The 21,343-nt window shown below is 42.4% G+C and overlaps 1 protein-coding gene across 1 annotated transcript in view; it reads right to left on the bottom strand.

Moving 5' to 3' along the window:
* Positions 1 to 1,329: 1,329 nt before the first annotated feature.
* The window catches only part of gab3 (GRB2 associated binding protein 3), a 39,902-nt gene continuing 19,888 nt past the window's right edge, over positions 1,330 to 21,343 (bottom strand). The window contains exons 3-10 of the mRNA XM_066714686.1: positions 15,648 to 15,855; positions 15,033 to 15,472; positions 13,673 to 13,728; positions 12,845 to 13,106; positions 9,528 to 9,618; positions 8,758 to 8,836; positions 7,212 to 7,331; positions 1,330 to 4,733 (exon numbers count right to left, since the gene is read on the bottom strand). Of these exons, the coding sequence (XP_066570783.1) occupies positions 4,617 to 4,733; positions 7,212 to 7,331; positions 8,758 to 8,836; positions 9,528 to 9,618; positions 12,845 to 13,106; positions 13,673 to 13,728; positions 15,033 to 15,472; positions 15,648 to 15,855 (1,373 nt within the window). The 3' untranslated portion in view covers positions 1,330 to 4,616. The remainder of the gene's footprint in view (positions 4,734 to 7,211; positions 7,332 to 8,757; positions 8,837 to 9,527; positions 9,619 to 12,844; positions 13,107 to 13,672; positions 13,729 to 15,032; positions 15,473 to 15,647; positions 15,856 to 21,343) is intronic.

Genomic DNA, 21,343 nt, shown 5'->3' with positions numbered 1-21,343 from the left:
GCGCAAAGCAATGCAATGACAACTTTTATTTCTCTCCCCCTTTACGTAATCCTTCCTCTGTGACTCAACTTTATTGTGGCTTTAAACGACTTCACTGCTCACATTCACAGAAAAAGGAGCGCGCTGCTGGATTGTGCAAGGCTTCAGTGAGCGACGCTTCAGCTCAGATCTCCTCAGAGCAGGAAATTAACCTTGTCAGACTCTAAGAATTAACATCATTGTCCCAGGAATGTCCCCCACACTCCTGAGAGCTGGGGTGACGTGTTGAGTTTCTTAATACATGTTTGCGTTGCTCTCTTTTTGCCTCAAATTCCAAATGACGTTCATTCCTTCAGCGCCAGAGGTTACAGTTTGACAGGTTCAGTGGTGAAGACAAATTCACTGAAACAACCCCAACTTCACTGGGGCATCTGTTCCTCCCCACGATGTTCTGGTCTCTAATTGTGGCACGTGTTGAAATTATTTTGACCTTCGTGGGAGTCTTCATCAATAGACATGCAAATTAAGAAAGTATACCTGGAAAATATAGCCTCGTCTTCACAAAAACACATACTCTATTGCAATGTTCTCCTACCTCCCACAACTGCTTTCGATCTGGATTTAGCACAATACAACCAAGAGGAAAAGTTTCAACCTGAGGCGGTGCTTTATGACTTTCTCGGTCAGATTCAAAGCTGGAATACCAGGAAAGGACTACAGCTCCCATGGATGCCAGGCAAAGGGCCCTGGTTAGCTTTCAGGACCACCATTAATGCCTCTGTGAGGTCATCGCTCACTAGTTTATTCAAAGGTGGCTCAACATCGGTGAATTTGAATCATGTCACACAATAAGATTTATAGGAAGCTGTTGGGGTAAATTTGCCCCCTATGTATTGTATATACCCACTGTATAACTGTTAGAAAATGTAAGGGTTGCTTCAACTGAAGCGTTGTACCTTAACAGAAGCTTTACAGAAACTGTAGTTTTAGTTTATGGAGTAAGTGACATTGAAAGGAGCGAAAGCAGGAATATGAATGACCACAGAGTCCACGGGGGTCTAAATCATGGCTTGTTTCAAAGCTAGAAAAAGTTAATTGGTCCAATTCAGTCATTAATGAGATCAATTAGGCCTTTGGGAGCTCAGGAGGATTGGAGAGCAAAACTGTTTGTCCAGCCAGGATAGATTGGGTGGCTTTGTTGTGTAAACTGTACTTTTGGTCTTGTTGTCGGTGAAGCTAGTCCTCTATTGAACATTGTGCTGACTGAGTGATATAAACCTGGAAAAACAGAACAAAACAAAGCAAAACTGAGCCAGTGGTAGGAAATTAAATGAAACCAGGGACAGACAATTTCCTGTAAATCTTTGAGAAAAGCTTTTAATTGATTTAACGTCGCTGCAGAAGTCTTTAAACAGTGATTTGTACATCATTATATACACAAAGCATTCAACTTGTACAAACGTGTCAGGTTACACTGATAACCTTTTTACAGCATTGTATTTTCTCAGAGAAGCAGGTACATCATGTGTGACAGTGGCAGTGCTCTGAGGTCAAGCCCAGATTGAGATCGGTCAGTGTGTTTCCAGGCTTGCCTTTAAAGAAATGTTGTTAAACTGCATAATAATCAACATGACTATTATAATTAATGCTCAGAATTTCTTCAATCATTTACAACGATTCCTTATTCCAGTGATAAGTCAAGTAACATTAATGAAAAGATCTATACTGTATGTCTTGGGAGGTGCAGGAAATGTCAAGACCAAGTTCAGTGTCTTTTTCTTAAATGGATTATCTTGCTACAAAGTACCTGTCCTTTCCTTCAGCCTGATCCAAATCAAAACTTTGATCCTCTAGTGAATCGTAGATCTGTATTTGACAGTGATTTTTCTTTGGGTAGAAAGAAGAATTTGCCATAAAAGAAAAAGCTCAGATCAAACGCTGGGATTTGGAGATTTTGATTTGATCTGGGCCATAGATTAATATGCTGAAGACTCATCCTCCTGACTTGAGTATTGATGCTATCTGGTCTCTTATGTTAGGCCTCCTGTATGTTTGCACACAAGGGACTGTTGGCAGGATAAAGGACACAATTAAATCATGTTAAAGACCAATACAGAAATGTGTCCTCACTCTTGGTATGTTGATAGTCAATGCTTGGAGTTTTTAAAACTGTCAATCCAGGCAAGTATAGATGGGTGTGTGTGTCTGTGCACAATTTGTGGATGCAATATTCATGACTTTTATGTCACAGGAAACTAGTTAATCGCCCTGCATACAATTTCACGTTACTATATCAGGAGTTTTGGATGTATTGGTTTACAGACATTCATTTAACTGATTGATTAATTGTTTGTGAAAGACATTTTGCATTTTCTAAGGGGAGATAATATTGCACTTCTTGAAGACATTAGTGATGATTGGATCCCGTAACTGGGATGGTGGAAAATAAAACAGTATCCTGAGAAAACATGCAGATTTGAGATCCTGAGTTCATGGCGTTCTCTCTCTACGATTATCACTTCACAAGACATTACAGTTTCTCTGGCTAGTGCATCTGTAATTGCCTCTACAGAGAACAAAACGTTCAGCTGCATTTTAATTCCCATTGAATATTCTCCTCGTAAGACATACAAAAACAAGTGTTTTTTTAAATGATAAAGCTCCTTTGATTCACTATAAATAGAAATACACAGACAGAAAAGCAAAATCAGTCTCCTACTCATAAAACTACTGATTATAAACACTCCCTCTGTTTAAAATACCATCATATTAAATGAGAGAAATCACAATCTGTATGGGGAAAAAACAGTAAAGCATTGTTCAATATTCAAAAACAATGTTAATGCATTTGTTAAAACTGTACCTGGATTTATGAAAAGAAAAGACAAAAAACTCTCCCTGAAAATGTGCAGCAGATACGCATTAAAGTACTTTGAATTGTCAAATATGCAGTAGATAATGCATGCCTCAATCCATACAGACACATCTCTGCCAACCGCCGTTATCTGGCCGTTGTGCGGACAGAGCTGCTGCTTGTGTCTCTAAGCTTGTTAACTTAGTGGCGATCTAAAAACGCTTCATTAATTTTTTCGGATATTACTCTTGGGCGAGCTGCGATTCGCTCTTGAGGATCTGAAGGACTGCAAATAGGATACTTCTGGGATCTACTGCGGATGTCTGGCTTTCAAGCCCCAGTGTAGGGATTCCTCGAGCATAGAGGAGGGTTTCAACACCGATAAACTGAAGGGCCGTGAAGGAGAAAAGGAAAATAATGGATGTGTTGGTCGTAGAGATGAAAAGATGTGAGAAGGTGGATGATTCTGAGTTACACCACTGGTTTGACAAAAACCATCGTTGTGACAAATCTGACAAGTCAGTACTATAGTGCTGTCAAGTCATGCGTCAGTAGCCATGGTAGTTGGAAAAAAAGGCATTTTATCTTATAGTCCACCCTGGAGTGTCTGTGCCTCCTGGCTTGTTTATATAAACCCAGTTTTAATTGTAATGTAGCCGTTTCTCAACCACAGAAGTGCCGTATCTGGAGGGGATTATGCAGATCTGAAAGTAGACTTTGAACACGGCTCTCCACAGCGTACAATATTTGTTCTCCAAAAAGCAGTGGCAGATGTTTTTTTTGGCAGTGATAATTGCTCTGTTTAAATAACAATACAAATACCAATATTAAATCACTAATAAAAATAAAACGAAAAGCATACTTCATTATGAAGTGAATATTAGCTTGGACTCGATCATCTCAGCCTCCCCACCAATCCCACTTGCAGCAGACTGTGTTCGATGGCAGGCTTGCGTTGAAGAGGGGGAAGATTTCCTCTTTCAAACACAAAGCCACCCTGGAGTGTTGGAATTAGAGTTAGTGGTTGGGTTTGTGGCTCGAGTTTTGACTTGATCCTGGCCTTGGTACTCGCCTCAACAAACCAAGATCCAGAAACCCATTATTCTACATGACCTTGAGGCGAAAGGTAGCTCATTATAGGAGTATTTGTTCCAATTCCTAGAGTTTCAAAGCTGAAACACTTCAAAGCTTTTTGAAACACTTACAAAAATATATATATATTAAAACTTAACCAAACAAAACAGGAAAAAAAAAAGCCTGGAAATATTTTATACCTTTTATACATGGCAGTCCATGAGTCTGAACATTTCTGCATGGATGACTGTACTCTCAGTGCGATTCAAAGTGCTTTAGGCCGTGGTAACCAATCCCCTTGAGCGTGCTTTTAGCCACATGGGTGAATTTAGTGTATTAGGATCTGACTCACGAAGTCCAGAATAGATGAAAATCATGGCTCGCTCCTCCTCTTCTGAAACAGTGGAAAAGTTTGTTTCTCAGTGGTTTCATGGCTAATAATAATGCTGCTATAGTACAGAATAAATTAAAATGTAATTGAAAGGACAAGAAGATGTTGGGTGAAAATGACAGTGTTTTTGAAGTAAAGCCCCGTGTTTAGAGTAATTAATGCTTTTTGTTTTTGCTGATTGGCAGAATGTACAGCACTTGTATTTCCACGGAAGTCAAATTGTGTCTCCGATGCACACAAAGCGAGGAGTGCGTGGGTCTCTGTTTTTGTGCTGCTGCTCCGATGCTGGTGACTTTCGCTGGGTTTTGAAGCGTGCCTTCATACTTTGGATTGCCGTACGTCTTTCCACTCCATCTTAGTGTTTTGCAGAGCTTGGGTCTTCTTCTCGTCCACTTGAACGTAGTCCACCCGGTGTTCGTCGGCGAGCAATGGCTTCTGTGGACAAAAAGGATGGTCTTAATATAGAGGATAGCATATATACCAAAACAGTATTTGAAAAAGAAAAACAATGGTGTCTTGAAAGACTCCATTGTTTTTCTTTGAGACTTTGACTTTGATAAGGGTGCTAAAGGTGGAATTACAGCATATTAAGAAAAAAAGTGATGCTATATTTAATATTGCACGTGAATTGGTGCAGCCGTGTTCGGTGGTGAAGGAGTCTCTGTCCCTGCTGGTCAACCCTGTTAGTCCTTCAGTCTTGAAAAAACGTCTAGTTTCAAATAAAACTTTATCCACGTATTAATCGTTACGACTCAAACTAGTTTTCTAAGTCACGCTTCCTGTTCCAGCTCTTCTTTGCGTCGACTTAATAAGAAAACTGCATCTCCTACAAGAGTCCCAGGAACAATTCCTAGGACAAACCCCTTATCATGGGAGCCGGGCTGTGGGTAATTCACTGCTTATTTCTAGTTTAAGTTCGAAAATATACAGTATTACGTATGTACACCATTACACCATTACATAAGGTACCGCAGTACCATGATGCAGTCTATACAGTTGCATGTAAATATGATAACTGAAAAAATCTGTGCACAGAGCAGAATCGTTATAGAACATTTCAGACAGAATCCTTATGCGGAACTTTCAGTTAAATGTGGTATCTCTGATTTGTTAATTTACATTTAATAATTCAGCAGCTGCTTCTAAATTGCATTCTTTGTGAACGTCTTAACATCTGTTTGACAGTTTTCAAAATATCTAACGGTATTTGTGATACTTCACCCCCCCACTGGACAAAATCGTTCACAGTCCCTGGATCCGGAGAAGGGCACGCTGGGGTAATGAAATAATCTCCCAGGGGCGATTAGGGGATCCCAGCAGCAGCATTCCTTGCTATAAAACATTGTGTGTATCTTTGGGTTTCGAGGGGTCGTTAATATCGTCTGTGCTGTTTCAGTTCTGGGAAATTAACATACATGATCAGATCTGCACACTAGCTGCTCCGGTGTGATTAATGTGGGATGTGTCAGTGGGGTGAAAGGAGGTTTTGAATCTGTGCATTTTTTATTATACAGTAAATATACATATCTTTAAACACGCACGGACGCACAGAGAACGCTCTCCCCCCTCCAGACAACAGCACGTGGCGCTAATCAGGCTCGTGAGGTATATTACTGAAAATGACATTTTATAATCCACGCTGACAATTCGGGAGTAAAAACATGCTCTGTGTAATAACCTCATCGTACAGCTGATTACATAACTGCCCCTGGAGGGTGATGTCACAGACGCGGCCGCCTCTGTGCGAGGAGCAGTTGCCTGGATACGGCCGGGGAGGAGAGAGTCTTCACTGGGAAACGAGAGACGTTCGGGCCCACGTGAAGGACTGCAGACCTCTCTTTTTTTCACCCTCTCCTTTTTTCAATCAGTTTTAAACTGGGCAATTGGTAACCTAAGCTTTTACAATTAGTAAAACAATTACAGAAGAAACAGACGAATGCTCGCAGCCCTTAACAAGCCTCACTTCCCGTTGAGCCATTGCACGTCACATTTTTAAATTTTTACCACCAGGCAAGGATGAATTCCCAGCTTCTAATTCAGCAATTTGTTTCCCCCTGGTGAATATTTTGGAAATGGGAAGAAGTATCAATAAACTTAAGCCTGCGGCTGTGCCTACTGGTTTCTGTACATATTTTAGGTGAGGGGGTAACACTGTATAACGCAGTGCTGCTTCTTAATGTGTTAATAATTATCTATATGTGTGTTATATAATTATAATAACTATCGAGAAATTGCATCTTTCATGTTGATTTAATTCTGATTTAAAGAACAAAACAATCAGAAACACTGAGATGTACCCAAAACTACACGCCCAAGTGTTTTCAAATGCAGGCCTCTAATGGTACGATATGATACATGTGTCACATGGTATGATGACAAGCCATGGCAGATATTCTGTTCTGTTGTTCTGCCTGGCTTTGTAAAAGCTCTTTAGAAACCCGTCCACGGACAGGAGGCAGTGCGAGTGGGAGGCAGATAAGGAGCCGCGGTTATTGTTCCCAAAATGTAATTAAGTTCTTCAACACGGAATTCAGTTAAAGGGAGAATTAGATTAAAATAAAGGAGATCTGTCAGGGAGGAGGACCGGCGTTTCTAACAACCTTTAGGTCTCATTTAACACGGCGTCTGATTCCTCTAGTCTTTTGCAGGTTTAAAATGTGGATAGTTTTAAATACAGTGTTTCAAAGCACTAGTTTTCTCCAGCACAGAGATATTCTTTATTTCCCCCCATGTTGTCTCTCTGCCCGCCTATTGTTTAATTTTGGCTTAGTTTTACATTGTCATAAAATTGAGTAGAAAGGCATTTGTATTTTGAATTTTTAAAGTGAATATCCAGCTGGGAAAAGTTTCTCTGATCTTTCCTGTTGGCATGTGAGAGAAATCCGCCGTTCCTTCTCTGTAAAGACAGCGTACCTTCTGTACCGGAGACGGGGAGGCTGAGTTGAAGTCCAGTGAAAGGTAGTCAAGGTTGATTTTTCTTGGCCACGACAGATTGGGAGTGCCGTTACTAGGAAAGATGAGCTGTTTGGACTCCTGCAATGAATAAATAACAACGATAACATCAATTACTTATTCCTGTTTAGCTGGTTAAAGTATAAATTACCTCAGATGAGTTCTGTGCCCTCTGTCGATGACTGGACTGCTGAGTAGGTAAATCTAATTTCCCGAGGCAAACTCTCAGAGACGTTGCGCCTCGCTGTCAGGCACATTCTGTTCTCCGTGCCAGAGAAGGTAACTCAAGGCATATTAAATCATTAATAACAGCTGGAGGAAATTATTTGAACCTGGGCTGTATTTTTGACATTAATCACATTTGCGCCGCTGTAGAAATCAGCTTAATGAAGAGTTTTTCACACACAACACACACACACAAACAACAACAACTGACATAGCCATACCTCATACGCACAACAATAACCCTCCTTCATTTATAACAGCAAAGGGCTACAATGATGCTATTTTGGGAATTGTTTGTGGGCGGTGGGCAACACTTTGTAATAATATTATGGGGGTAGTTTGTCTTCCACCCTTAATCTTGAGACGAACCACATCAAGGGACATGGAATAACAATGAAGGACAGACCCTGAGATATTAACACTGGCAGGAGTTTGTTATGCCTCAGTTTTCCAACGCCACCGGGCTGCAGGTGGATGGAGTGACCAGAAAGCAGGCGTCTGCGGCGTTTCAGTCTCTTGGCTGATTGATTTAGAGAGAAGCGCCCAGCCTCTTATCAGCGCTCTCTGGGATCGATCCTCGCTGCCAAATCCATTTTGAAACCAAATAGGATTTGTGCCACTCTCCTTTGAACCAGATTACTCTCTCAGATTAATGCCTGAAAGCTAAATCAACACACACGAGGGGGGTAGTGTATGAATCTGTGCTGCCAAATGACCCAGCTAAGAGTGTCTTGACATGCATCGCAGCTTTGTTTCGTACAGAAATGTGACGCAGCCAGAGGAGCAAACAGAGTTGCGCTGAGGTGATGTCAAACAGGAACTTGTTATCGTCCGCATGCCCTTGACTTCCTCCCTCGCCGTGTTGGTGTTTGAGCTTTGAATGGCTTCAAAAATGTGAAACACAGATGACACACATCCATAGTGTAGTGTGTTATCGTCAGATACAGAAGGCAGCCTTACCCGGCACTTGCATGATTAGCATTAAAGTGTATGAGATGAAAGGTCTTTTGTTTTGTATTATTACTACTAATATTGTGGTGGTAAAAAAAACGTGGTCTGTCAGTACAAACAGCAGCGGACGATTGTAGCTAAAACTTAGGTTAAAACAAAAACAAGATTTGGCTTGGTTAGGTGCTAGCCATCTTTATAGAAGAATGATTTGCAGATGCAATAGCACTTTTGGTGGCACAAGTTGTTGGAGTGATTAGTAATTATGATGCTTTTGTTTTGTTTCGTGGAATCCTGTAGCTCTTTTCAGATCATAGGCAGTGAGTCTCATTACCGTTGAAATGTCTTCCTGCTCTCCTGCAACACCACCGACTCCAAGCCTGCCTTCCAGAGAGACGCAGTGAGTCGGCCTGCTGGAAAGGGAAAAGAAAAGAGAGAATTGGAGTTAATGGGATGAAGCAAAGCTAATGCCAAGGATACTAATCACTAATTTTTGATCTGGCAAATACATAAATTCCAGATAAATTCAACTATTTGCTCACTACCCTCAGAATGAACCTACTTGTTTCTGGAATGCTAATTATTATGGATTTTATTCTCTAAAGAATTACAATTAAGTGAATCTTTGTCAATCTATGAGAAAAGTCACTAATAAATAAGCCAAACACATTTTAAATTTGTCGCTCTTACCCAGGTCTCATTGGATCATTTCTGTGTTATGTATTTGTATCTTTGACCTATTACTGTTTGTTTTTACATTCCTTTCCCAGATAGTTGTGATACATAAGAATTTACCACATTCGATTCTTTATGGTGAGTTTGCTGTCACTTGAAAATTTGGTCAAGCTTAACCTTTATATCTGTGTAACCAGATGTCTGAACATAAAGTACTACTCTATCGATCCAGGAAACTCAAAGTACAAATAAACAAACCTACAGAAACCAGGTGACTTCCTTTGTGGTTAACAAGACATATTTTGGAAAGCACATAAACATACAATGTCCTTGTTACAGGCCCTGCTGCTTTCAGAAAACATATAAAAGGCATGTTGGACAGGGAAAAAGTCTGTATGTCCTTTTTTTAAATCTGTAAACAAAGCTTACCACGGCTCGGTCAAAGCCCTGGTCAGGGGCACGTGCGTCGAGTTCTCTCTGATTGTGGACAGGCCTCTGAGATCCAGGGGGGGGGGCCTTGCTGTAATGGAGAGGGCAGAGACGCACCTTATCTTCCTCGGCCACAGTTTACATCCTTGCAGGCGATATTCCCTATTCGACAGGCTGTTTCACAAACACTGAACATCCAAACATGCACAACCTTTATTTTTATTTTTTCTAATTTTTTAACCCCCCTCCCCCCTCTATAGGCTGTGACGTGCTTGAGTCTTTTAAAGATGTTATCTTCTTTGACTGAACAAATCCTATGCTGCATAAATAGACGTTTCCCGAACCTATAGAGGATAATCTGACTGTCTGTTCATCATCAGGGGACACAGACATTCGCTAAGCCCCCCAGGCTCTGGCTGCTCAAAACATCATCTGCGTCACGACTTTTCGCATTGACTGGCAGACTCCAGGTGAAGGAAGTTCAATGTATTTTTAACGCAGTGTGTTACATAAACCACTCCTGCTCTGACACAGCTGGGAGAGCGCGGACACCGAGTCCTAACACTGTTGGACTGCGTTGTCAAAGTGCCACAGTCTTCACCCGTTTGGAGATATTAGAGTGGAGTCGGACACGGGCAGCTCCGGGCCTCCAGGGTTTCTGACGTTCCGGTGCAGCAACTTCAGCGAGTAATTTAAGGATATGGCTTCATGTCCAAGTAATTAATTCAATTACGTTCTTAAAGTCTGAGGTGGAATAAAAACCAGACAAGCCTGTGGCCGTAGACCAGTGCAGCTACCCAATCCGTGGTCTGAGGAAAACTATTTAGGATACATTCATTAAAAATATATAAAATTAAAATGAACAAGCAAGAAAGGATAGGTGGCAACTACCTTGCCCTTAATTCATCCCACTGTCTTGGTGTGGGGATCAGATTGGCTGATTGAATTCTAGGCTATCATGGTTTGATCAATTAGCCCATTAGATGCCCAATGATTGACAGCTGCTGTTGAGTGCGCTCCAGTGTGGGTTTTCTATCAGCACTGTTTGGTTGTGAGAGAAGTTTGTGTTCAATTGTGTTCTTTTGATTTTACTTTTATGAAAGCCAGTGGCTTCTTCCGTTTTCTATTCTGACAGTGTGCTGGCTTAAAGAGCCAGTGTCCCATATATTCTTCAATACAAGGTTGCTTTTAATAGTTTTTTCCTTCACTTTAAACATTTCACTCAGGTTTTATGATGGAGGGTGGGAGGTCATGAGCAGACGCATCATCAATATTTCAGAAGTAGGGCTGCAGCTGAAACGTACGGCAGTGAAATTCAGACCGAGTAAATGTACGCTTAAGCTCGTGTGATCTGTAAATCTTCCCCTGTATGATAAGTTCGTTCTTTTCCCCTGTGAGCACCGCAGTGCAGCATTCAATCTGCCTACACAAACTACACACACGATAAACGCTCTTCTCTTCTCTCCTTTAAAGATGTAAATGTGACAGTTATTTCTGTTGGTTTTTTCCTCCCACTGAGATATTGAACTGCCCTGATCATTACCGACTTCGAGTAGCAAGCGAGAGAACGACGATGGACGCGGGCTGTCATGCGAGACGTAGATGACATGGATAAAACAAAGACTAAAGTAATCTGTGTAACCTCTGTATATAAACAATATAAATACACACATCCATATTTGCAGGAGAAATTCAAGGTAGGAATGGGTTGGAGAATAACCCACAGGGTTGACATTAACAGTTTTCCAAAGCCATATTTAGCGGCTCAAAGGAAGCTGTGAAAATATAGATGGATTTATGAGGATGCCTTGACAGCTCCTGCATTTCCCTTCCCCTGGTGATTTGTGTGTGTGATGTAAATTTAAAGGCTTCTGGGAGCTGAGGAGATACGCTCTCCTTTGGTGGTTGACAGTTTAAAAACTTCAAGGTATTGTGTTTTATAGTGAGGGACTGTGGTCTGGGATTCAAAAAAGTAGAGATAGTACCGTAGCATGAATAATCCATTTCCTCTCAAAGAGTATGATTCTCATATATAAAATATATATCCCCTCTGCGTCGCTCAGCGTCTTCACACGAGATAAGGGGCTTGCTCTGTGAAATCTGTTAAAGGTTAGCTTTGCGTATAAAATATTAATTGTCCATATAAACATTTTCTGTACATCCCACGGCACAAACAAGTGAGATAAATATAAGACTTCTTAACTATTTCAGTGGGCTTTAAAGGAGATTTAATTTGCACTGGATATTTTTGAAATGATCCTAAACTAAAGTTAGCACATCTACTGGGCTTTTTGTGTGATTTAATTGTCTCCTCACTGCGTATTATAGCCTTTGCTTTAAACCATGAAGTTATTTGCCACAGATATAAATATTGCCCCACTTTCCTGACTGTGAAGGAAAAACATGTATAATTAGCATCAGTCTCTTTTGAGTTTTGGGGAAAATGTGGAGCAAACGGATGTAAATGTCCAGACAGGTGTGTGTGTGTGATGTACATGTGATGTGATGTGTAAATATTTGTGCAAAAACATAGTTCCCGTTCCCAAACAAACGAGACACATTGAGGTAAATATTGGCCTCAAAAAATGTCCAAGACAGTTTAAAACTTTTAGGAAAATGTTTACTTTGAGGACGTGGGGGGGAATTCAACATTTTAAGCCAAATGAACTGGAATATTTGTTGTATGTATTAGTAGCAGTAGTAGAGGAGTGTTTTATATTTGCTTATACTTATACATACAAAATACAGCCCTACTAAATAACCTACTTTTCTCATCCTTTAGTCTACCTAATAGCGTGCCTTTTTTCCCCCTTTCTTCCTGGTCTTGAACATTTTCAGATTTTATAACAAACAAACCGATGTGGCAACGTAAAATACACATTTGTCACAAAACAGCACCAAGATACAAGACAAAGTTCAAGCCTGAGGTCACATGAGTTTCACATCTGAGAGTCACATGCTTCGACTGGATGTGACAATGCCTGCTGGAACGAGCGTTTCAGGAAACAGCTGGATGAAACCGAATGCTTAATGCGTACATTTTAACTCCGAGACCAGGAGTCTTTTTTTCTGTAGAGCGACTTTTAAAAAATAACCACAGAGATTTCCAAATAGAGAAGAGAGAGAATCGGGAGGGTCAGAGCTGAAACAAATACTTGACAAACACTATTTCCTGTGAAGGCAAAGCTAGGTCACAAAAGTAAAGATAATTGAGCATAATTACAAAGTCTATCGCACATTGTGCTCCCATAAAACTGCCGCTTGACTCTTTGTGTTTCCTTGCGTTTCTCAATGTCGAGTTCTGGGTAAATGCTCACCTCTTCGTCGGGGTTTCAGGTCGCGGTTCACAGGAGGCGGTTCCAGGTCGGCCGGCAGTTCAGACAGGGGGCTGGGCACGGGGCCCATCTCTGCTTTCACGGTGGACAGCAGGAATTTGACTGTGGTGGGACTCATGGGGATGTACCCATCGGGGGAGCAGTCCAACGTGGACACGGGCGGAGATGCCCCAGGGTTCATTGGGACGTAGGAGTCTTCATAACTGTCCACGGAGCTGGGGCTATAGACTGCCGCTGGCTGGGACTGGACGGAAAGAGTTTGAATTACTAACCCACCAACCCTTTCTGATGATAATACTTCAAAGTGTGTCCCCTTAGGCACCTTTAGGAAAGTTTACCACAGTAAACTGGCACAGTACTGGGACACTCTCTCCCATGGTTATATCATGTATGTACGTTGCTTTGACATGACCTCCCATTGGTTTATGATACACACTTGCTTCACTGTGGTTTCCCTTTCATTGGTTTTACTACAGTACACTTTTATTAGAGCCTTTTATCAATCCTGAGAAGTAATTTCTACTCAACCCTTAGGAACCGCGAGTGACAGATATATCATATACAGAGGCCTGGGATAGTGGGATAATATATTTTTGTCAAGCCTGTTAAATATTTGTGACCTATATGTCATCCTGGCTTTTTAGCCTTCAGCTGTTATCTACAAAATGCTCGGCTGTGGTGAGTTTGGACGTTTTCCATCACAGCTGCCCCAGCGGTAAATTAAACCATAGTCCATCGAATTCTCTTCTCAAGCAGTACAATAAACCCCAGGCTTACAAGACAAAACTAAATGTGAAAACCCCCTCTTACCAAATTCAGACTGAGCCTCTTGTTCCAACTTCTTACCGTGGCGTCTTCAAATTCTCCTGAAAGTGAAATGGCATTTAGAGACATCGTCTTTACTGAGAAATCGTGCTGGTATTAAAATGCAGAGCAGCGTATGAAATCAAAACTTGCGACATCCTGAGAACAGAAACCAGACTGAGAGTAGCATTTCAAAGCCAAAGAAAAAATCTGCTATTCTGCAATTTCTTTCAATGTAATAGACGAATATTCACAGTAAATATTCATGATCTTAGTAAAAAATAATTCCTCAAAGCACATTTGCTCAGTAGCTTATCCTGAGACTAAGTTTGCGATGGTTTGAATAGCTGAGTATTTATTGGCGTGTTTGTGAAAAGGAGGAATTCGACTCATGTTAAAGTTTCAGAGACACAATTCATCTGGCTTTTTACAGAGAAAATGTAAACTCTCTCCACAGCATGTCTCTCAATCAAAAGGATTCCTCCATTTAAACCACAGAGGAGAATCAAGCATCCAATATCCAATGTGTTGTTCAAAGGAGGTAAAAGGGAAAAAAACACCAAAAGGCTAATGTGTGAACAGATTGTATTACGACTAGAATCTAGAAGAGGTAAAATGCTACTTGGTGACTGTAGACATTTTCTCTCAGTAATTACAACGAGACCAACTTGTCAGAAATCTCAAGTCTGCGATGGTCCGTGATGTCTTTCTCTTCAGCTTTGAAGAGACAACCCCCTAGGCTTCAGTCTTTCAGTATAGCAGGACTGTCATTGGTTCGGGGGTGCGGATAGGGACGTACTGGAGTTGACCAGTTTGTTGTTAAATGACCAAGACCTGAGTTTATGAGGTTGTGTGAGGGCCTCCCCTGGCTACAGATGAAAGTACAAACCTCACATCGCCTCGTGGGTTTGTCACGGTGTTATGACGCCTGTTCAGATCCGAGGACTGATTGCATACTCTAAATATTGAGGCGATGGCGTGGTTTTCTCCAACTAGTGTGCAGCTGCTGATTTTAGATAACGTAGTGTTTACTGCATGACAAGCTACGTAATACCTTCAAGACCTGGAAGTGCTCAGCCTTACTCTACACCTTCCCTGGGTCAGGTCAGGTTGGAGTGGGCTACGGCAGCCAAGGTTTGGACCCAACATGTGCCTAGAGAGGAGGCTCTTACCATTTGAACCATTAGGAGGCACATTTGAGCCAAATATAAAATGCATGTAATCTGTGCATTCCTTCTAAACTTCTGAAATACATTCAGGAAAGCTCCTAATATAATCACATTGAGGACACAGACAAGGCTGTCAACACTAAAGCGGTGAATACTGGAATCAGAGTAACAGGACATGTCTGCCTCTTGGACCGTACCTCTCCTCACGTGGTCCAGTCCCGCCAGCGAGATTCTTCTGGGGATGATCCCGGGCTGCACCGCATAAGCCCCGTCCCCGTTCTTCAACATCAGGTGGGGCGAACAGTCATCCTTCCAGCGCTCCGAGAAGCGGCTCGGCTTGGGGGGGCGTGGGGGCGGCGTGGCGCCGTCTGCACTGCCTTCCAGAGGCAGGACGGGGGGCAGCGGCTTGTCGAACTGGAAGACGTCCGGCAGGCGGCTGATGGCCAGAGGGGACGAGGAGGCGAAGTCGCTGGGTCTGTCGAAGGGAGGGTTGCTGGGGGGCGACTCTGAGGGCCCAAGGGACGGGAATGGAGAGAAGGGCTGATTGGGGCAGAGTGGAGACAGGAACACATCCTCGAAGGTGTTGTCCGACGAGTTTTGCTCCAGAGACCGTTCCGACGTGGACCAGCTGTTACACCTGGAGAGACAAAACAGCCGATGGAGAGCAGGTTTTAGGTCTAAGGTTCAGGAGAAGATCCAAATAGTCAATGGATGTCATTTCAACAGATGTGTCTGATGTGTCTCCCTAGAAACCAAAAAGCAAAGACAGAAGCGATGGTCGTGGAAGGAAAGTGCCGTTATGGGAAACCTGCCTGGTGATGCCGATCCGGCCCGTCTCGCACTGTGAGAGGATGAGGTAGTCGGGGGGCAGGCTGGACTCGGACTCACTCCGACTCTCCTCGGTGGTGTTGGTGTCAGCGGTGAGGTCGTGGTTGGAGAACTGGCCGTCGTCGGTGACCCTGGCGATTGCTGGCGAAGGCTGCTGTGAGGAGGGTGTCTGAGACAGGCTGTCCACAGACGCTGGAAGGGAGAAAACAGAGCGCGGATGATACCAGTTGCCAGGGCCGAGAGGAGGGCATTGAATGACGATTATGTTTATTGTGCTAACTTGACTTTTCAGGCGGTGTTCGAGCTGTCCCGGTGAGTGGTTGGAAAAGCAGTGTGTTAGTCATGGGGGTCCTGAAGGGGTCTACCTGCCTGGAACTGAGGTTCAAGCCATGAGCTCAGCCCCTTGGATAAAGCTCTGACTGTATTTTTGTGTCGGGGTTTAAGCAAACTGAAAGAAGCCATTGTTTTTTTTCTAGGAGACTAAAACCTGGACTGTTTTTCTCATGTTTGGTTTGCCTTTGAAAGGGTAAACGATCAGCTTTTTGAAAATATTCTCTTCTCCACAAAGCCTGCCCCTTCTGTTTTATTATTCTAATGGGTTTTGCTGTAAAACCAAGGATTTTGGATACTGCGTTTATTATATTGCAGCCTTCTCGACTTCAACAATTCCCCTTGATTTAGATTCAGGAATGGCAGTAATACCAACAAATGTATTATCCTCCAACGTAATATTCATATCCTCCAGTTTTAGCAGATCCTTTATGCTGTATTAAACACGGACTACAGTGGAATGAAACTCCCTATTGGGTGACATAATGCCTAATGTGCCTCAGCTTTACATTCCAGACCATGTTCACTTCTCCTCAGCCAGCGTATGTCCTCTTTCCAGGCTGAAATACCCTTCCCAAAAGGCAGCCACCATCAGCCAGCGAGAGCACGCTCGGATCCGAGGCACGGCAGAGCGATGCAGGTGCAAATCAAACTGCGAGCCCGAGAGGCTGGCACTCAGACACAGACACAGTTTGGAGTCATCTGGTGCTAATGTGCTAACCTTGACCTCTCTCTCTCTCTCTCTCTCTCTTGTTTTATGAGTGCAATGCTTCATCAGCTCCCAGAGGGTAAGAACAACAAGGGTAAAATATATGCTTTTGATCTGTATCTGATCATCTGACAACTTGTGCATCAGTGGTATATCTCAGTGCGAAGCCAATTATCATTGTAGCCCAGTGGATAAGTTACATCTCATCAGGATTGTTAGTACTAATCATAAACATTTCCAAACAATAGGTAGAAAAGTGGCTCTTGCATAGGAAGACAAGGAAACTGACACTTATATGACGTACTAGTGCCCTGAGGTCATTCCAGTAGATTAAATGTGCTGATTTTAAGCTCCGTTCACCTTCCCTTACCAGAGCACACAATGGACTGTACTGTGTGCGTTATAGTCACATACCCTCCAGGCACTGCCTCTGCCAGACGCACACTGCTGGAGAGAGACTGTCGCTTCGCCAGCAGAGGGAGCCGCACTGACAGCTGGCTGCTCATCGCTGGCAGAAACGCAGCAACTTTTCTCAGGGACTCCAGTGTCAGCTGGGTGTCTTTTTAAGGTACGAATTAACATTTCAAATGGAATAAAGTCATCAATAAATAAAGCTTTGATTCATCAAACATCAGTGAAGAGTGACACGATTCTGCTTTTTATGTCTTTCTCAGAAGCCTTTCAAACTGGCATTGGGAGAAAGTTCACTTAATGTCAATTCCTCTCTGCAATTCAGAAACCTCCTTTCTGGAGCAGAAGGCATCAAACGAGCAGCTTGTTTCACTTCAGTAATTATAGCTGGATGTGGCCACAGATTAGCACCATGTCACTGTGTATCCTCCAAACAAAAATGGATACATTGATGCTTAATTTTCACTTATGTAGAAATTGTAAAACACAAGTTTCTAATTTTGGGAAATTACTTCACAGTGACTTTATCTGTCCTAGGTGTTCAAACATTGTCGATCTGTTCTTCATCTGAAGTCTTTAATCATCTTTATTGTGCCCTGATCTCAGGCTGTTGTCAGCAGCTGGAAATCTATTTTTATTTGTGTGCAGGTTTCTCTCTCTGCTGTTCACTAATCTGTGAGGTGTAGCAGAGATTTGCAATGCAATATGAATAAGAGAAAGGGCATCAATATTTCAGCAGTACATGTTTTAAAAGAAGATTTCTCTTCCAGGGGTTAGGAGTGAAACACAAAAAATACGACATTAAAAATTAATTATGCCAGAGTGTGTATTTTTGAATTACACGACCTGGCTCTTTTCGATTTTATAAATAAATGAATACCAGTATGAATAATAAAACAGACGCATTCTCATTAATAACGCCGAGGCCAGGCAGGTAAACCCATCCAAGCCAACCACATACATCAGAGCAACAATCCCAATATTAATGATGATGTTAACATTTACAATAACATCAGATGTGTTTGTCTTTATGATTGACAGTAAGGTGCCGGGCTAAGGCAGAGAATTACTTTGTTCAAATCTGTAAAGCAATAAGGCTCTGCGCAGGTCTCTCCATCTCTTCCCTGTGGTCAGGAGGCCACAGACCATGATGTTATCTAACCGTCGCTGCACTGAGAGTCTCCAGTGGTGTTATCTCACCGGGGAAGTGAGGCAGAAACGTGTATTTGATGGAGCATGATCTCTCCCGGGGCGGAAGAGGAATAGAGGCCGAGTGGCTCCTCTTTCTGACGGAGGACAATACTCTTCACGCTGACATGTGGTCATGACAGAGCTGCAGCTATTTCTGCCCCACTCTCTTGTGAAGACGCAAAGGTTTCACCAACGGGTGTCGGGAGGTGGCCGGTAAAGCCCTCTGTCCCTCACAGACATTTTATACTCGCACGCAGATGAGAGGCGAGGTATTTATCAAACCACAAAAGAAGCCTGGGTTTCAGTTGTACTTTCTTTTTTTCCCAGAGGCTTAACTTCAACCCAGAATGCTTGTATAAATAAAAAAAACAAGTGTCAGGTAATGATTTTAAACAGCGGTTAATAACCGTTTCCAGGCCCTGTAGCAATCCGTGGTTACCCTGCACCCCCACTGGGTCAAGGGGTGTATAAATACAATCTCAAATGAAAGTGAAAATGGGAGGCGCTTCAAGGAAGAAATACAGGAATAACCAAATCCATCACAGAGAGAAAGCGCTCCTCATCAATGTTTCATGGCTCTTCTCATGATGGCAGCCCGTTAATGCACTGATTCTGTTACAGTCCTGGGACGGGTCCGTGGGGGGTGGGGTTCAGATCTGAAGGTTAGGGAAAGGGTTTTTTATGGCACTTCCTCCCCTATTGATTGACAACTCCAGGCTGAACACAAGTGTAAACTTATTGCTTGCCTTTTCGACGAACGATTTACATTTAAATGTATGCAAGTGCAGAGTAAGGATATATGGTGACAGAACTAGCATTTTGTAAAATCCCCCCAAATATGTGTGTGTAGACGGGACTGATAATCTTCAGAAATGGCTCAGAGTGGCAATTGTCTTTGTCCCCTCTCTCATGGCCAGTGGGAGGAATCGCAGGCTGTCCTCTCACCAGTCCTCTCCCTGTCCGTTGCCAACCAATAAGCAACTGCTGGAGGCCACAATTATAGCAATTCAAACAGTGCGGTTGTAGTGCAGCGCAGCGCAGTGAGATGATTGGTTCTCAGCTGCTGAGTTAAAGCTGGTAAAGCAGACGGGAGCTCTGAAATGTGGTCGACAGAACGGACGGGTGGAGGCGCGGATGGGGATTTTGAATCTCGCTCAAGGCTTCTTATGTGTGACTGAGGCTCCTTTGCCACCTACTTTGTATCTGCTGATTTCATAAAATAATAATGCAAATAAAAACTACTCCTTCGCAGCTCAGCATTAACCCTTTCACTGAACTAGCCAAGGAGTTGTCTTGTTTGTCCTGTTTGTCTGTGTGTTTTATTAATGTATGGAGGGGGATTCATGTTAATAATAGAAATACAAATGATGATAATGTATAATATAAAGGATACTTTTACACACAAATTATAGGCAGTGACAGAAATATGAATCAGCATATTTACTGTTGTAAAAACATTCAAAATATGATGTACATTAGTTAACTCAATCAAAATGGCAAAGGTTAACATTATTCTCTGCTGGGAATATGATCTATGACTGAGATCATAATCTGAGTATAAAAGCTTGTGAAAAGATCTTGAATGCTTGTGTCTTGGACTGATGTCTGAAATCAAATGCTTGCACCTCATGGGATGAAACATGGAGACAGAAATATGATATATAGTGTAATATAACAATACAATACATTTTCTCCCAGTTCATACAATCACTTAATTGCTGTTTTGGTTTAGGCTTCAATCAATAGCACTCATTTTTCTCAGATATAATTTTAAAATGCTGTTTTGTTTTAATCCCTGTTTACAAGTTTTTTTATTTCCCCATTGTGTTTCTAAAGGCAAGAAGAAGAGGTTAAACTGAAAAAAGGGAAAACCGGTATAGCTGTTCGATGGCGGTTCAGAGACCGCCTGGAGCAGAAAGACCAGACAGTAAGATGGCTCTGCCAGGTGATAGCAAAGTCTTTTCACAGTTTATCTCCTCCAGGCAGGTAGTTTCAGCTTCAGGGGGTGGCGGGGGCGCATTGAAGACAAGCCTTGTTACACAGAATCGAATCCCGAATGGCAGAGTGCGCTAATTTAAAAGCTCAGTAGAAAAAGTGTTGTGCTAATCATGACGTTGTACAAATTAGTTTTGTCTTGTGCCATATCTCCACCATCTGGCTGATATCAGTTATATCTGTGTCAGTTTTCCACGGGAACTGTTGGAGGCACTGACCTTGATCAGAAGCTAAGACAGCCCAGATCTGTTTCCCTCACGTCAGCGCTTTAGCGATTTATTCCAGTGTCTGTTCTTTTCAAACTACATCTTTGAAGTGCGCTGTGTCAGATCTCTCTTGATCACTCGTAACCTCCTGCACGCCGTATCGACTTAATTGTACTTTTGCCTTGAATACCTCTTGTTTGAAAATAGGCAAAAGTGTAGGACAGATCCTGGAAAATCAGAAACAATCAGGACAATTATCACCTCATATCGACCCTGCAGAGTTGTCATATTAAAGCATAAGCACTTGCAGGAAGTCTAAACCACACAGTAGGATTCTTTGTTGTTGTCAGTATTTTGGATGGGTCGTGGCTTTTGTGACTTTGGGAATGTGGGTTTTAAAAGCTAATGAATATCTAATAACTAAGAGTTTAAAATTCTGGTTGTAAATGTCTAAAAGTGCACCACAAATGTACAGCACGCCTGCTCCCATGCCTCTGGCCTCCTCGAGAAGGGGCTTTGGTTTGGTTTATGGCTGAATGTTTCTCCCTTAGAGCAGTCTCTGTGGGCAGGAAAACAACTGCAGGTTCTCACAGCGCCGCTGGCATCGGGAAACGCCATCGCAACCATCGCCTTACTGAGCAGGGGCTGTCGTTAAAATGCGTTTACAACACTCTCTTATCCAGACGTCGATCAGCATTAATTTCACTCTTGCATTTGTGCCATATTAGAAACCGACGCCGTTAGTTACAATAGTCAGTGTAATAGAGAGATGGGCAGGGGATCAAAAATGGCTGAATTTCATCATACTTCCTAAAAAAACAATGAACATGAACACACA

This window comes from Amia ocellicauda, chromosome 10 (genome assembly GCF_036373705.1).
Source record: "Amia ocellicauda isolate fAmiCal2 chromosome 10, fAmiCal2.hap1, whole genome shotgun sequence".
In the NCBI taxonomy this organism is placed as follows: Eukaryota; Metazoa; Chordata; class Actinopteri; order Amiiformes; family Amiidae; genus Amia; species Amia ocellicauda.
Note: the sequence above shows the minus strand (reverse complement) of the source record. Positions and strands in the feature narration are given on the sequence as shown.